This window comes from Zeus faber, assembly GCF_960531495.2.
Source record: "Zeus faber genome assembly, chromosome: 19".
Lineage (NCBI taxonomy): Eukaryota > Metazoa > Chordata > Actinopteri > Zeiformes > Zeidae > Zeus > Zeus faber.
In genome coordinates this window covers 17,185,669-17,203,462 of record NC_137206.1, presented here as the reverse complement: position 1 = coordinate 17,203,462, position 17,794 = coordinate 17,185,669, and the positions used below count along the sequence as shown (strand labels likewise).

Here is a 17,794-nt window from a genome sequence, read left to right as displayed (position 1 = left end):
GGGGGGGGGACGGAGAAGGACAGGAGATAGAGGAGGAGGAGGTAGCAGGGAGGAGAGTAGGCAGGGAGGGAAAGCAGGATGGTGGCGTAAATGAGGGCGGGAGAGAGAGAAAATGAAATGCATGTTATTCCCAGGCAGCGTAATTAATACAGTTATTAATGAAGGCGGGGGAACACTCCTCCACTGCTTTCATGAGCAGGAGGAGCTGCCACCGCTGGCAGGGCACATGATGGAGTGTGACCTTTGAGGTGCATGTGTGTAGCTGGTTTCCTCCGCAGAGCCATCACAAACTGATGAAGCATCCCTTGGCCAGCAGTAGTCCATAAAGGGTAGAATGCTTCAATCTCTCTCTATCACACACACCTGACCCCAAAAAGGTCCGCCACTTAACATTCCTGTGCCAGCAATGCCCACAATCCTTCACATACAGGAAAGGAGATGGATGCCAAAACTAACACACACACACACCACTTCTTGATGTCTAAACAAGGCCTCTTGGGTGGTCCTGACCATAGATTTCCAAGTCTCTCTGAATTCTCTCTCCCTCTCCCCCCTCTGTCCCTCTCTCCGGTTCAGCACATTCCTGCCAATGAAACAACTGATCCTGGCTGGACACACACACACACACACACACACACACACACACACACACACACACACACACACACACACACACACACACACACACACACACACACACACACACTTCCCTGGCCCCGGGTTGGAGCTGCTCGCTCTGCCAAGGTGTGGCTGGCTAAACAGCTGGCACACAAAGAGAGGCGGCGGGTGAACAAGACAATAATAAAACCTCAATCAGACCCACCTTGGAGTCGCAAACTTCTGCAGATTTAGATTAGGAAATTAGTCCTCCGGGGATAAATACACTGTCTTAGGGCTAGACGATATGGCCAAAAATGTTATTAAAATATGTTTTTGTTTTTTTCAATGTTGATCAATGCCGAAAATTGTCACGAATACATATTGAATAATAATAATAAAAATGCTCAATTTACAGTTTTAATTGTATTCTCATGGCTTTACATTTACGCCAACACTGAATAAATGGAGGCGATCAATAAATAATATATAAATATACATCATATACATTTAAATATCTAATGTAATCGTGAATGTCGTTTGAGAACAGGCCAAAAAGTTCCCGATTATATGCGGGGACGTTTGGAGGGAACTGAGGGACACTCTCCGACCGTGTCAGAACGCACGTCACTGAAAATCGCAGATTCTTTCTTGAATCGCTCTCCTTTTAGGGGGGATGGGCGCCGCGCCGGGCTCGTGTTGGGGGTCAGGCGAGTTCCAGTTCAAGTTGATGCTTGAGGAAGATCCGCCCGCGTCAGCTCTGGCGGAGCTCGGCCGCAGAGTGCCGCGGCCGGGCAGAGAGGGCGGAGGAAGCACCGGCGCCTCTGCTGTACAATTGGCTGTTCGTGTCACATGTTTGTTTCTCTGCTTTACGATTGGCCGTTCGCGTCACATGTTGGTTACTATGCTGTACGATTGGCCGTTCGCGTCACATGTTTGTTCCTCTGCTCTACGATTGGCCGCTCGTGTCGCGTCTTTGTCGGTATAGGAAAACGGACCCTGTGTCCAACTGTATCGAAAATAAATCTCCTATGTTTATCATCGTTATCGTGGAGGATTTTATCGTGAAAATTATCAAGATCGTTTTATCGCACAGCCCTGCACTGTCTTATCTAAAACTTGTTGGAAATATGTGTGTAAAAGACACCATTATTTGAGATAGACTCAAACTGTCTCTCCTAATTAATGGAATCTAGAAAGAGCTATTTGGGTTCCAAAACCAATTTTTTTTTTTTTTTTTTTTACCCCCACAGAGACTCCCCCTATTTAAAAGACGGGACACTTTTTATTTCTTTTAGCCCCTGTAATTATTAGCGGCCAGTGGTTGTTTTTTTTCTGAATTGGTTCCATTTTAATGGTAGAGAGAGCAAGGTTTTTAGGGCATACAACACATTAGAACATCGGGGTCGTACCATCTCCATCCTCCTTGATAGACTTGGGCTCCGAGACAGCGAAGCACTGCATGGTCTCGTATTTCTGCTGCTGCGGCTCGTGCGGCTCGTCTTGGCTCTCGCTGTGCGGGTTCACCAGCATTCTGCAGTTGAAGGTGTGGCTGTTCCTCCTGGGACCCTCGCTGGACCACGGGACGCCGTTCACTGCGGGGGGGGTGAAGGATGATTAAACTGTGAGGTCACGGTAAATCTGGCTGTATACTCTTATGAAGCAGAACTAAAAAGAGGTTGTGAAATAAGTCGTACATGGAGAGAGTATGGCTGGCCGATATATCGTTATATCAATATCGTGACAGGAGACGAGGTATCGTCGTCCGGATTTTGGTTAACAAAATATTGTGATAGAGTAAAATGTTGTCTTTAAGGCTGCATCACATTTAAGTAATACAAGTTTCATTCTGGCATTACACAATGAAATTCAATGATTTTCAGGTACCTTTTCAAAGGGGACCAATTATGCAAGACTCACTTTTTCAGTGCTTGTGCACACACATTTGGCTCTCTGATGGGCCTACTAACGCACAAACTGTGAAATAAGACAACCCAGTCAGCTTTTTGTGAGGATTTTAATTCAGAAAACACATCTTAAAACGAGCCGTTCGGCTTTAGATTAGAAACGCCCTCCACCTGAGTAACTGCACCCACAGCTGGAGCGCAACCGGACCCGCTGGCATAGACGCTAAGAGCTAAGCATGGTAACTGCTCTGTTGCTGGCTTACAGAACAGCACAAACATTTTAAAAGAAAGAGGAATTAATACCAACTGCCCGTGACAGAACTGCAGACGAGGGAAATGTTAAGTGCTTGCTGTGTGTTTCTTTCTGTGCGTGTGTCCACGGCAGGTAGGTACTGTAGCCTGCGGCACGCAATTCACCCTGCGTTTTTCCAAACAAAACCGTGGATGTAATTATTTTATTTTCCGACGTTTCTGTAACTGAATGAAACAAGAAAGCCCCAAGCCCTGCCGTATCCAGCAGAGCTCCAAGCTCTGCGCTGCACATTTTCAATGTGTTCTTTATTAATTAAAATATCTTAGTCTCCTTGTCTATTATTTATATTAGTGTGTGTATATATTGGTATCTATTATATATATGTATATATATATTATTCATCTCATTGTCATCTACTATCATAAGTGTCTATTTTGTGTCTACCATGCTGGATTAAATTTACATTTCCCTGGCTACGTCTTTAAAGTGATTCTGGAAACCTTTTATCACTGTACTATTTGAATAGCACTTTTCAAGCACTTCAGCACAAAAGGGGCGATTTCCAAGGTATCCCTGAACTGGTAAGGACCCTGGCAATGTCATGTTCTGAACGTATACTGGGAGAATTTTGTTACTTTTTGTCGCTAATCCTAACCCTAACCCTAGGAGAGACAATCGCTTCAATCCGCTCAACGACATTCAAGAGAGACATAATAAAGGGGGTGAGGCGGGAGGGGGGGGACAACAGGAAAATAAAAAGGGCAGCTGCACAGAGAAAGTTGCGGGGCAGAGATCAGTCATGACGAGGAGCCCGGTGCCATGTATCCACAGCTATGCATCACAGCCAGAGCTCCATATGCACGTCCTCCAAAACGCCCTTGCCAATCTTTCCACTGGCCTCCCAACACACACACACACACACACACACACACACACACACACACACACACACACACACACACACACACACACACACACACACACACACACACACACACACACACACACACACACACACACACAGCTCCTTCGGCAATTGCAAACTCCCATCACACTCCATCTGGTTCGTGATCTCATTGGGTGCATTGATAATCTCCGAGTATCTGGGACACGGGCCCGCTGATCATTTCCAGGGTGCTCCGCTCGACGCTGCCCTGCCACCCAGATGGCTGGGCACTCAGACCTCAATCCCCAGCACCAGGAGAACGGCAGGGAAGGAAGACGAGATAAGAAGCGAGAGGGGGGAGGAAGAGGAGATAAGGAGAGACAGAGAGAGAGAGAGAGAGAGAGAGAGAGAGAGAGAGAGAGAGAGAGAGAGAGAGAGCGAGCGAGCGAGGCTGATGAACGGAGGGGTGGGGGAGGAGTGACATACATTGCAGCCACCTCTTGAGGGGAGGAGAGGGAAAGGCAGAAAGTGAGATTGATTTGCGAAACGAGACAGAGGCAAAGGAAAAAGAGGCGCGGGCGACAATTATTAAGGAAAAGTAGAGGAGCTTGCGAGTTGAGCTATATTGGAAATAGGGTCAATGGATGACGAGAGCGGCAACTAGAGGACAGGAAGAGGGGAGAAAAAGAGAGAGAAAGCAGGAGGGAAACAGAAGTGAAGCGGAAGGAAGGGCATGAGATGAGACGCTATGTGGGAGTGATGTTGCTAACAGGGGAGAGGAGCCGAAAAAGGAAGTTAATTAGCTGAAAGCGGAGGGAGGGAGGGAGAGCGAGGGAGGACGTAAGAGAGGGCGTGAAGGTCCAGGCAGTGGCTGAGCATCAGCGACTGGCAGGAAAAAAAAAAAGAGGAACAAAATAGAAAAAGAAAAAAAAACTATTGGTCGTTTACTGTGTATGTAACGCTTACATAACACCTTACATTGGCCAGCTGTCCCCTTTCCTGTCTGTGGCCGCTCAGGCGAGAGTTTTCTAACATCGAATATTAAAGCGCTGAGGTTTTAATACACCACTTTCGAAAATATTATGCAAATGATATGTTTCTCTGATTTTCCTAAATAGTCGATGCAAATGACAGTCAGTATAATTTTCAAGGCATCGACCGTTAGGGTATAAATCGAATGTTATTGAACAGACCTCCCAATGATAACAGTATTTTTTTCAAAAATAAAAAACTCAAAATGCACTGTTCCAAATTATTATGCACAACAGAGTTTCAAAACATTTTATAGGTTGTAAAGAACTGAAAATGGTCATTTCTTGAATGTGCAGCATTAGGAGGTCATATTTACTGAAATCTAAAGCTATTTCAATCAAAAACAACTTAACAGGTCCATGTTAACACAGGACCCCTTCTTTGATATCACCTTCACAATTCTTGCATCCATTGAACTTGTGAGTTTTTGGAGAGTTTCTGCTTGAATTTCTTTGCAGGATGTTAGAACAGCCCCCCAGAGCTGCTTTTTTGATGCGAACTGCCGACTACCCTCATAGATCTTTCGCTTGAGGATGCGCCAAAGTTCTCAATAGGGTTGAGGTCAGGGGAGGATGGGGGCCACACCGTGAGTTTCTCTCCTTTTATGCCCATAGCAGCCAAGGACACAGAGGTATTCTTTGCGGTATGAGATGGTGCATTGTCATGCATGAAGATGATTTTGCTACGGAAGGCACGGTTCTTCTTTTTGTACCATGGAAGAAAGTGGTCAATCAGACACTCTTTTTACTTTGTCGAGGTCAATTTCACACCTTCGGGGACCCTAAAGGGGCCTAGCAGCTCTCTCCCCATGATTCCGGCCCAAAACATGACTCCGCCACCTCCCTGCTGATGTCACAGCCTTGTTGGGACATGGTGGCCATGCACCTACCATCCATCTGGACCATCCGGGGTTGCATGGCACTCATCAGTAAACGAGACTGTTTGACAATGAGTCTTCATGTATTTCTGGGCCCACTGCAACCGTTTCTGCTTGTGAGCATTGGTTAGGGGTGGCCCAATAGTAGGTTTATGCACAACTGCAAGCGTCTGGAGGATCCTACAGCTTGAGGTTCGCGGGATTCCAGAGGCACCAACAGCTTCAAATACCTGTTTGCTGCTTTGTAATGGCATTTTAGCAGCTGCTCTCTTAATCCAATGAGTTTCTCTGGCAGAAACCTTCCTCATTATGCCTTTATCTGCCCAAACCTGTCCGTGCTCTGAATCAGCCACAAATCTCTTCACAGTACGGTGATCACGCTTACGTTTTACTGAAATATCTAATGTTTTCAGCAGAGAGATCCTTCTTCTTTCCCATATTGCTTGAAACCTGTGGCCTGCTTAATAATGTGGAACGTCCTTCTTAAGTAGTTTTCCTTTAATTGGGCTCACCTAGCAAACTAATTATCACAGGTGTCTGAGATTGATTTCAGTGATCCAAAGATCCCTGAGACACAATACACAATCAATAAGTTTAATTGGAAAAACAAAAAATTAAATGTTTATGACACTATCCAATTTGCATAATAATTTGAAACGCGGTGTAGAGTGAATGGAGAAAAACAGGGATGAGGTACGACATAATAAAAAAAACAAAAAACGAGTGAGAGATGGACCAGGGCAGGGAGGAGAAAAGCGCATGAGAATGAAAACCTAAAAGCCGACGGGTGCTCCCACCTAAGGACTTGGGCAGCAGGTTCTTGATGAACTCGGCGTGGTCCCCGACGTGTAGCACGCTGTAGACGCTGGTGTTCATCAGCTCCTCCTGGTTGTAGCGCAGGTACTGCGTCACGTTCTCTGACACGAACACGATGTTGCCCTCCATGTTCACCACGAAGAAGAAGCCGTCCAGGGCCTGCGGGGGGAAGAGGGTTCAGAGTCCTCAGTCACCACCAATCAAATAAATAAGGTTTATTATTCAGAGGTCTATTCTTGAAAGTAAAGTTGTACAGTAGTTAATAGGAATGGTTTAGGTTTTGGTTTGGTAAGGTCAAGGTTTCCTTACGTAGAGCTGATCAATATACCTCAATTCAAGGTATTATTTTAACAATACCTTAGTCATGAAGCTGTATTTGATTGTTTTAAGGTATTTTTTAAATAAAACCAATCCAGGAAATAATTGCTTATTCAAACAGCACAATTAAGGAAGAAGGGTGGATTTAGAATGGTTACATGAGTGAAATCCAGAAAACACAATCCAAATACTGTTCTACTTTGAAACAGAATGCGACAGTCCCGTCCCATCCTTTAAGCTTTACCGGTGCTGCCGGAACCTGTTTCAACACTTGCTTTGTCAAAATCCACGGCGTGTAAGATACATCCAAGTATAGTCTGAAATGAGGGTAACTACCCAATGCGTGCTCAGAGCATCAGTCACAACTGCAGATGTTATCTGCTGAAGAGGAAACGGGAGGAGGAGGTGTCTAATTGAAAAAACAGCGCCCTGGGTCAGCCATTAAGACACAAGATGGTGTCAATTAGGCCATCGAATCACCCGCAGCCCCGGGGCCAAGGAAACGGGGTGGCTGTAAAGCTGTAGGAGCCGGTGTCAAGACAACAGCTCTCCTGCGAACGTGTCTCCTCCTCACATCTGCTCAGGAGAGTCAACCGCAGCAGCTCCCCGTGAGTTATAGATGCATGTCGAAAAAGAAGGCTGCGGTGAATTAGAGGAATGCGCGCACACGCACAGACACAGACACACAGACACACACACACACACACACACACACACACACACACACACACACACACACACACACACACACACACACACACACACACACACACACTCCCACCCACCCACCCACCTGGGGAGACCACTTATTCACAGTCTGTAGATTTTCTTATGCTGCTATTTATCATAAATCAATCGCTGCCACATGGTGCACCGTGCTTTGCCTCTGAACTTAAACCTCACATGTATTGTGTTGTTCTGGATAGTGGCGGTCAGCGTTTTTCACTTTTACACTTCTGCCAGCGTCTCGTGCCGGAGTTATCGCGTAATGATAACATTGGCGCTCGACAAACACCGGAATGAAGAGCGTGTCTGCGTCAACAATCTGTGGCATGTCTGTGATGGGGACAACTCTATCGAACATAACGACGCTGATCCAAACACAGCAATCACACGGTGAAAATTAGAGGGAGGTCAACATAAAGTCAGATGAGATAAGAAACAGTGAATTAGTGCTCGGCGATACGTCATTATAATATCGATATCGTGATAGGAGACTAGAAAGCGTCTGGAATGTTGGCGATTGTAATATAGTTAAATCTTGTCTTGTGTAATGCACTTTTCTGTATTAATTAATCAATCTAATATATCAACATCACTAATAATTGTTTCTCAAATATGTATTGTGCCTGAATACCCTATGATAGCGGCCAATCGTCAAATTATCGAAACCTCGGTATTCATGAAAGATATTGTGATATACAAGTTTGTCAATATCGCCCAGCCCTACGGTGGATTTTGAATTAAGATCCTGCTGGCCTTTGATAACAAAAAATAAGCTCAATAAAATAAAAATAAACTGACTTCAGGAAACTCTGATTTGTTGCTGCATGACAAGGACTGCACCAACACGCGGAGTCGTTGTGCAAGTCTGCTCTGTGTGAAGACGGGCCACGCACTGGACAAGTAGGGCAAATAGAACCAGAGCAAACACACTGTCCACTGCCAAGTCTCGCCCTCCTCCAGACACGCTTACATAATAGTGTTAGCCAATGCTTTGATTTACAATGCCCTGATTAAATATACACTCCACAGATGAGTTAAAAAGTGTTAAAACACGCCGCAGCTGTACACCTTCCACTTTCAGTTGCAGGAGAACACGAAGGAAAACAACAGGCAATGAAATCCGGTTCCCGTACACAAACCCTCAAGGGCAATTATGCAATAAAGTCCACAAAACTCTTGCTTAACAAAAACCAGAATTGCAGCATCGCAGAGGTGTTATTGATCATCCATTAATAAGAAGGGGTGAATATAGTCCACATACAGCAACGGCAGATTCTTGGAAGTGTGTGTGGGGCGCAAAACGCATCTAACGAGGGTCACGAGACACGTCGTGGCCAGCTCCCGAAGGGTTAAACAAATAGCACGCTGGCATTTTGTCTCTCGGGGACCCTCCCGGGCCGTCCATACCGCCAACATGAGAGAGGACGCCCGGAGAGAAGGGTCATGGGGCACGCAGTCCCATTTCCTACTAACGACTATTGTCCTGCGAGCGGGCTGTAATGAAATCGGGGCTGAGAAGGGGGACGTGGCTGCTATGGGTGTCACTGGTCGCTGCCTCTGCGTGTGTGTGTGCGTGCGTGCGTGTGTGTGTGTGTGTCTGTTTGTGTGTGTCTGTGTGTGTGCGCGTGTGTGTCTAGGGGCTGCAGAGTGATGGGAAAGCATATGGGCCACACTGGTCTAAATTTAGCCGTGAGTTAGCATGTCGATTCAGTGACGCTAGACCAGGAGCGCTATAAATATTCTATGACAGGACAGATCTAATGGCAAACAGAGAGAAGAGAAAAAAGGAGGGGAACGAGAGAAAAAGAGGCTAGGGGAGGAGCGGAGAGGCTCAATGGACTGATTCATCCGCCAGGCTGTTGCTCGCTTTCCCATTAGACATTAGTGCTTCAGTGGTCCTCTGCGGGACAACAAGGCCATTGCTCCGCTCAGTGATTTACACACATTCCAGAGCAGATACAAGACGCTGGCAGCTTTTTATTCTGCACAGCGACACGTAGCAGACAGGCCTGTTGGCACCCTTCGTCATCATGTATCCCTGCTTGAACACATGAACACTCGCTGTATACCGGGGTTTCTGTTGGTAGCAGAGATTTTAATTTTAGACTTTTTGAATGAAGCATTTGAATGAAATTAAACATACATTTCTCCCTAGAGGTAAGTATGACAGCCAAGTATAAAGTAAGTTAAACAGGTACAGGTAAGGTATAACAGGTAAGGTAAGTCAGATAAGTATGAAGGCGAGTATTAGGTTCAAGCGGTAGGCTTTCGGGCTTTATAAAATCGGAAATGTTGACTCTGACGGAGAAAAACTTAAATAATATGCATGAATAAAATCTGACAAAATGTTAATAAAAATTTCAGCTGTAAGACAAATGACTGTTGAGGCTTAATAGTTGCTGGATCTAAGACATTTGAAGACGCCCTGGTGAAGCCTGCTACAGCTACAGGCTGCTCCAACAGGGATCACCTCATGGAGGAGGCACTCCACCCACCTCCAGCATCATTGGTCCCAAGGCATCTTTGTCGATCACACTTTGGCCGGTCGATGACACATCGGCCTTCTGCACCTCCTCTTCATTGGCCGCCGCCGTTTGCTCTGCAAAGAAGAGAGAGTCACTGGGATTGAGAATTTGAAAAACAAAACTTGGATCTGACATGAGGACTAAGCTCATCTGTACAAACACTCAATTAAGCTTTTCCCCCTTGAATCAATGGGAAATGACTGTGTATGAATTTGCCCTCTTCATAAAAAAAAACCAAAAAAACAAAAAAACAGATCTGTAAGATTATGGTTTATTTTCTATTCCTAAACGCAGCTCTGGGGTTAAACAGACTCTTCCATCCCAAAGTGGGACACAGCATTCTGTGTCACTCGTTCCGCTGAATAAATAGAAATAAGAGAAAAACAGCACTATTCCAATGTCAAAGTAATTCCCTCTTTCTTTGAAACCTCCTCTCGACATTAAATAAGTCATTTGTGACGCAGACGTTTAAAAAACAAGTTCTCTCTCCCGTTACAAAACACTGGAACGCCGTGGCCATTGTCAAGGCGTGTACCATGGGGTAAACCTAAGTGCTTGGCAACAAGCGAGGTGAAAGGTCGGTGAAAATAGGCGCGCTGAAACACACTGCTGCAGGGCTGTTGGTGGATTCTGGTTTTCCTGACATTGTCAACCTGCATAAAGAAAGAGCCATTATGGAAAGATGGAGCCGCTTCCACTGCATAAACACCTCTTGTTACAAGTTCGAGGTTAGCCAATTGGCACTTATTTTTCAAGCCAGCGGAGGAAGGGGGCTTAATTGCCGTCCTACAAAAATGTCACTGAAAACCATATCATACAAGTTTCGAGGGAAAACTGGTATTTTTTCCTGTAAGTGAAAATACACTTCTGCAGTTTGAGACAACCTCCTCCCTAGGAGCGGCAAAAATGTGTTAAAACACTAATGACGAAAAGTGAAATCCTCTCTCCGACTACACTGTATATCTGTGGTTAATAGGTTATTGGTTTGCCCTGCAGCTAACATATGAGGTGTATCTGGCCTGTACCTGGGGTACGCTGCTCCGCATTTCTCCAGGTGAGTGATTGGGTTAATGGCTGCGCAGAGAAGCCTTATGTTCTCAACGCGGGTTGCCCTACTTTTAGGGATGATGATAAAAAAGGAGGAATATGATACGAGTGCAGTGTGAGAAACTTGGATGGGGACGCATTCAACTTGCGCACCGCGCCAAGGTGAAGGATGACCACGTGGTGAGAGGGAGGGAACATTTCTCAGCATGTGCATCTATTGGACACAGGGGTCAATACAGGTTTTCCCCTGCTGTGCGGATATGTGCACTAACTAAGCCCCGACTCACAAATACACATTTATCTCTTTCAGCGGTAATGAAGTGTGTATCAGCAGGTCCTCTGCCGGCCCAGTGGGGCCCGATTCACTCACACAGCTGCCCTAAACTCAGAGCAATCAGTCAAAGTCATAACGGCTCCCACCAACTTCACACTCTGCGATCCATCCACAGTGCCAAGCCTCGTGCACGGAGCAGGAACCGGTTGCTTCCACTGTGCGCCGGGCACTCAGCTGAGGGAAACACTGCGCGTCCTAATTTAGCAAAAAGCTCCTGAACTTCTGTCCAAACAGAACGGTTTTCTAACGACTCATTTTGTTCTCGTATGATTTTGCACGGATGGTAAATATTAAAATAAAATAAATACAGAGCTGATCAGAGTGAACTACTGTCTGCTTAGGCTTTCAGTTGAGCACAGAGAACCACAAAATACTAAGTAAATGCAATTACTTTGAGCATTATAAAGAAATCAATTACTCTGCATCATTGTATATGACGCTACAGTGAGCTGGAAACAGCCCAGTATTCCTGGCATATCATTCTGTTAAGTACACAGTTCCGCCTTGATTTCAATTAGTTTAATATATGCAGACAGCTTGGGAAGGACATACAGGGCTAAATTAACTGGCGCCCCTAGGAGGCCTCCTCTTTCAAAGGCCATCATCGCACTTTCTCCCAGGGCTGCGCCACCAATCAGCAGGCTTTTATTAAATCACATTTCTGTAATTCATAGACAATGCATTTGGACAGAAGCAAACAATACTTTATTCCAATCGCATCGCTTACGCAGCCCACGCTCAAAATCGTGTCTTCCGGATGCAGAACGTAACAGATTCCGTGCTACTACTCACCATACATTTAATACATCGTCCAAATCAAAAGCAGGGAAACCGATGGGTAGTAAAAAGCTACGGCCTGTCATAGGTTTCAAATGCTTTCGTGGTTCCCCTCAGACAACTGGGGGAAGACACAGCTGCTGGGACGGCTACAGCAACACTGTGAAGAACATAGGGAAATGGGGCCCGATAAGCCGTTTTCTTGGTGGTCGACGAACAGACATGATGGCGGTGTTGGGAGGCGGCCGGGGGACATCGGGTAGCCTTGTACGAGGAAGGGAGAGCGCAGGAAGGGCAGGAGAACGGGAGGGAGCCGCGGAGGACGGACAGGCGGTAGCCAGCGTGCTTGTGTGTGATTTTTGCATCACATTGCTCACCATTACATAACGCTCGGCTGTGTGAGTCACATAAAGCAAGCCAACATCTTCAGCCGGTCTGATTCACCTACAGCTCTCGACTTTCTGCCGAGCGCACTTGCTCGGCTCATTTTCACATGATCAAAGTCACGGTTCACTAACAAACCTAAATAACTTAGAACCTAAAAAACAAACAAACTAACATAATACGTCTAATCTACCAAAGCAAATTTGCAGCCAAACTCAAACTACAAAACCATACCGACACCCAAGTGACTAAAGCAAGATCATAATCCAATGATACACACACCAAATGTTCTCTTCATGACAGTAAATCCACAAATTAAAATGCCACACTAGAGCCTTATTTCACCATGCATATTAACAGCCTCAGCGACAACAAGCAAATTCAGACACGTGCACATTTGGGTCAATTGACATGTAGCTCAGTTATACAGCGCGCAGGGAACACGGAGGCTTTTAGCTTGATTGGGATTGAGAAGGATTGGAAATGCCTGTCGCTGGACAGGTATTGAACAGCGCGTGCTTCAGACAAAGTGTCCAGCTGAGTGGTAACTAAGGATCCCTTTCACTGTTAAGCTGCTGGATCATTTAGAGGCCTGGAGTGTTCCGCGCACGCACGCACGCACGCACGCTCGCGCGCGCACGCTCTCCACACAAAAAAACAAAAAACGATACAGTAACAACAACACGCCTACCTTGCTCCTTTATTTGTCTGATCTGCTTCACGGTCTCTTTCAGGATTGCACATTTGTCAGGCTTGACATTGAAGTTGTCGATGTCGTTGAAGTTGGCGAAGATGAGCTCGGCGAGCTCCTCTATGTATTTGTTCTCGTGTTCGCGGTTGCGCCTCTCGTTGCTCCGCTTGGGGCTGGTGAGAGAGAAACAAAAGCACATGCCAAATGTGAGCTCAGAGGGCCGACCTTTAGAGATGGAGTGAGGGGAAAACAAAGACATGATCATAGAACGAGAATATGACACGTTCACTGTGCAAGGGGAGAGGTGTTACGGCGGGAGTGTAGGTCATTATGTACAGTCTGTCATTTCTGGTGCAGATTGTTATGAGAAAAACCGTCTCATTCTTATATTAATGAAATAAGCACATCAACCAATATTGGCATTGAACACCAGAAGACAAAACTTCAACTCAACTTTTGAAAATGTGCCAAATTGGAAAATGTTGCTTGAAATTCCGATGGCATTTGGATATATCACTCATACTATTATGAAATCTAATGATTTTACAAAATGGTTGTGAAGAGCTGGTGACAGCTAAACTTGTTTGTATGTGTCGCAGACGGAGAGAACAGGCGTCCACACAGTGGGAGAATGTAAAGCCAGACTGGAGCATAAAACATTCCCAAATCGACATTGTTACGGACCGTTAGAGCTCAGCGTCATCACGCTTCTCGGCAGTGGATTAAGAGGTCTCTCATTTTCAATGTCCACTGCAAAACCCACGGTCACAAATGGGTGTGTGTGCGTGTGTGGTGGGGGATGAAGGGTCGGACTCAAAATCACCTTAAATATACCAAATATGCATCAAGGCTCCAAATATATGTCCAGACTAGTCTGCAACTTTTTTTCCCCCCCTTCCTTTTGTTGTGTTTGCAGGCATGGGGAGCCACATCATTGAAGATAAACATACATCCATGTGTGCTTGTCTGCAGATGAATAATGCAGATTTATTTTTACAAGCTCCTGCTGTCTCTGGGCCCTGGGGTTAGAAGCCACAGTAGCAGTCTGCTATTTTTAGCCACGGCTGCTGGTTTACTACTGTACATACAGTGTGCTCTGGAGGTCCATTGAAGGAGGGGCCAGGGCCCGGGTTTCATGCACGTCTCCTTAATATGCACCGAGGTCATGTTGGGCCTCGACTGCACTCGGCGTTTCAATACTTTTTCATGCATTTGATCGCGCTGGGCAGAATTAAGTAAAAAATAGCGTAGAGCTCTAATTATGATCATGTCAGCCGGGCCAACTGTGTATGTGTGGGGGGGGAATCTCTAAACACCCAAAAACACACTCAGTCACGTCACCGAACCCCACCCTCTTCCGCCCCTTGTCGTGGCGTGTCGGCGACAGAGGAGGGTTACGCTCTACCCATAAAGGTAATTAAAAGGTCTGCTCTCAGATACGAAAGCTCAAACCCAATCTGTACCGAAGAAGGATCTGTCGAGTGGCGGCTTCAGTGTCGGAATCCACATCCTCCTTTTCACGGACACTGCAGTAGCAGTCGAAAAAACTTGAATAAACTGCCTGGCGACTGATACCGTTTTTACACCGAAATTAACGGGTATATCCGGGTTTTAAAAAAATGCAGGTTAACCCGTTAGGAATAGGCGATTGACGCCTTTCCCATTGGCAGGAGCGGACAATGTATTTTGTTTTTTTCTGGTCCGGCGTAGTCGTCAATGAGTTTTTCAATGCCTGATGCCAATATTTAGAGAGCGGGTGGCTGATATATAATGCCGATATCATGCTGCTGTTTTTTTGCATCTGATAAGATACATCAATTGAATAATAATAACAAATGAGACACAACATTGCTGAACTTAAATGAAAATTTATTTAAGACGAATGTTATTTTTTGCATTGTCTCTGCAGTGCACTTATTTTAAATAAACTAAAATGTAGAAACTAAATAAATGTCCACAGGTAATCAAAAAACTAAACTTGGAAAAAATAAAAAATAGAACAGATAAGTGAAAAGTAAATAATTATAAACTGCGTCATATTGAAGTCTGCTCGGGATATAGAGTCTCCCCGTAACAGAAATGCAGGATTTATTAGTTACGAGTCAAGTATTTACCCAAAAACATCCAGTTTATACGAAATGAAGTTCCATAGCAACGGAAAGCAAGGAGGGCGATAGTGTGCGTTTTGTTTTTTTAAACGCGAGTGGGCCTCAAGGTATCGGATTTCTGTGATCGGGACACCCGTGCTCCACTGTGCTTCCCCCTACTGAACCAAGACTAAAAAGAACCGTGTTGTGTTTAAAGATTTTGGCGAACTTGTTGCGCCTTGTCTGTGAACTATTACAATGAAAGATTGTACTGTATATTGACGCCAAATCTACAAGAGAAGGAACACTCCATACAACACATCCAGAAACATTTTGAGGGACACTGACTAGTCGTTGACTCGTGGAATAAAATAATACATGTCTGTTGCAGAAGATATATTTATTGGCATGGATGATTGGAAAATAAAACATTGGGTAGACAGCAAATTTTCCTCAACATAACTTATGGAAACTCAGCTAATTCACATTCTATTCATCATTGCATTTCGAAACATCGGTTTAAAAATTTCCCTTAAATTTGGACGGAAACTATTTCATCTGCTCAAATAACAATTGCGATCACGCAATTGTGTAATATTTTAGACTGTCGTGCTGAATTAGGGACAGCGATTGGACGGGGAACTGTTCACTGTCAAGTGGTGAAATGGGTGGACCGCAGGTAGTCGGTTAGAACTTGAAATGGTTTCAATGCTCATTTTATGCACTCTGGATATATACGTGTACCAGCTGCGCCTTCTCGCTCTCTCTTCTCTCAGATAGGGAGTTGACACACACACACCGCTGCAGTGCCCATACAGCCCTGCATCCTCTCACTCACTCACAGCGCTGTCTTGTTCTCGTCTCATTCGCTCCAGTTTGTTATGCTGTTAGCTCATTAAAGACGGCAAGTGCAGAGCCTCCGCGACCGGTTTTGGTTGACAAGGAAAACAGCAGGAGTGCTGTTTGGAAAGACTTTGCATTTGAGGCAAAACAAATTGGAGTTGAGTTTTTTTTTCTTTCCCCTCCTCCAGAGAGCGGTGCGCCGTGCGTTGCCGTGCTGGCTTTTCTGTTTTCATCTTAGATCTATTTATTCTTGTCTGTTTCCTACTTGTATGAAACCAAATCTTTAAAGACAACTGAGTTAAGGGATTGTCCCGTTACAAAAAAAAAAAAAACCTGTGTGTGCTGAGCCGCCTCACGCACATCTCCTTGTCGATTTCCGTTGCAATAGGACTTAATTAAGTAAAAACTTAACTTGTATATAACTTTAACCGACCAGAACTTCAATATGACGCAGCTTATTATTATTTATCGGTGATAATTCTTTATTATTTATTTTACATTAATAATTTGCTTTTTGATTACCTGTGGACATTTATTTAGTTGATACATTGTTTTTCTTAAACAAGTGCACTGCAGACAGAGTGCAGATCAACTCAACCAAACAGAGACAATGCAGACAATAACATTACGACCGGTTAGAACCTGGACTTCCTCCAATAAAATGTTGTCATTCTTGTATCCCTTGAGAGTAAATCTTGTGTGGAAAGGGGGGGGTTAGAAATAGGCTGCTGTCTTACCTGGGTCCCAAAAGTTCTGCAGAACATTCTTTGCGCTTCCGTGACTCTGCCCGAGCAGGGTCAGATTGGTTTTCACCGACTCCACTCATCCTCAATGCATATCAGCGTCTGGGGAAGCAATTCAGACGCACAGTCACTTTTTAAGTCAAAATACAGCACAAAGGGTAACAAAGGTTGCAGGGATTGCTAATTTAACAAAATCCGTCTCTAAGCGCGCTAACTAGATAACACACATATACACACACACACACACACACACACCCCTGTGTTGGGGGGCACAGATTGATCCACTTGAAGTGAATGAAGAGAGTGTTGAGAGAGATTTCATATTTCTTTCCTGATGGAGCAGCCGTCCCCAGAGAGGCTGAACGAGATCACTGTGCCCCCGCTACCCCCAACTCCTCCGCCCACTACCACCCCCTCTCCAGACTGTGCGCGCAACACCGCACCAAGAAAAGCCCATATGTTACGGTAGCAAACCAGGCCAACTCACAGCAAAAGCTCAGCGGATTTGCACACAGGACACGTGTCTGCGAGTGCCATTGAGGAGGCTTTATTGTCTCAAGTGGAAGGATCCAACAATACTCGCCTTTTCTGGAGCTCCCGCTACAAGGCAAATGCCCTTGAGTGATTGAGCTTTCACTCATTCAGCGGTTGTTTGTTATCTATGTTGACAAACTGACGGATAATATGCCTCCGTCTGTTGCTGACACCACACATACACACCCGTGTTGCTACCTTTGGCCTCCATTCAAACACCATGAAGCGCAACTATGAATCTGTATTGTGCGCTTATTAAGGGAAATTCAAGTCTAACGTGACATGCTGGAGCCCCCCTGGGAGCTGTGGGGTTGTTACTGTGCGCATAAGATCCAGAGCGTTCTCCTCACAAGACGCCTCTTTGCTCTCTGCCTCCACCAGGAGAGTCAGCACAGGCCGAGCCCCATAGCTGTACAT

General features: G+C 45.3%; 1 protein-coding gene across 1 annotated transcript in view; it reads right to left on the bottom strand.

Moving 5' to 3' along the window:
• The window catches only part of ncoa2 (nuclear receptor coactivator 2), a gene marked incomplete at its 5' end in the record, with an annotated part of 40,456 nt that extends 23,530 nt beyond the window's left edge, over positions 1 to 16,926 (bottom strand). Inside the window, 5 exons of the mRNA XM_080020694.1 lie at positions 2,010 to 2,192; positions 6,350 to 6,527; positions 9,908 to 10,011; positions 13,171 to 13,343; positions 16,838 to 16,926. Coding sequence (XP_079876820.1) covers positions 2,010 to 2,192; positions 6,350 to 6,527; positions 9,908 to 10,011; positions 13,171 to 13,343; positions 16,838 to 16,926 — 727 coding nt within the window. The remainder of the gene's footprint in view (positions 1 to 2,009; positions 2,193 to 6,349; positions 6,528 to 9,907; positions 10,012 to 13,170; positions 13,344 to 16,837) is intronic.
• Between the last annotated feature and the right edge of the window lie 868 nt (positions 16,927 to 17,794).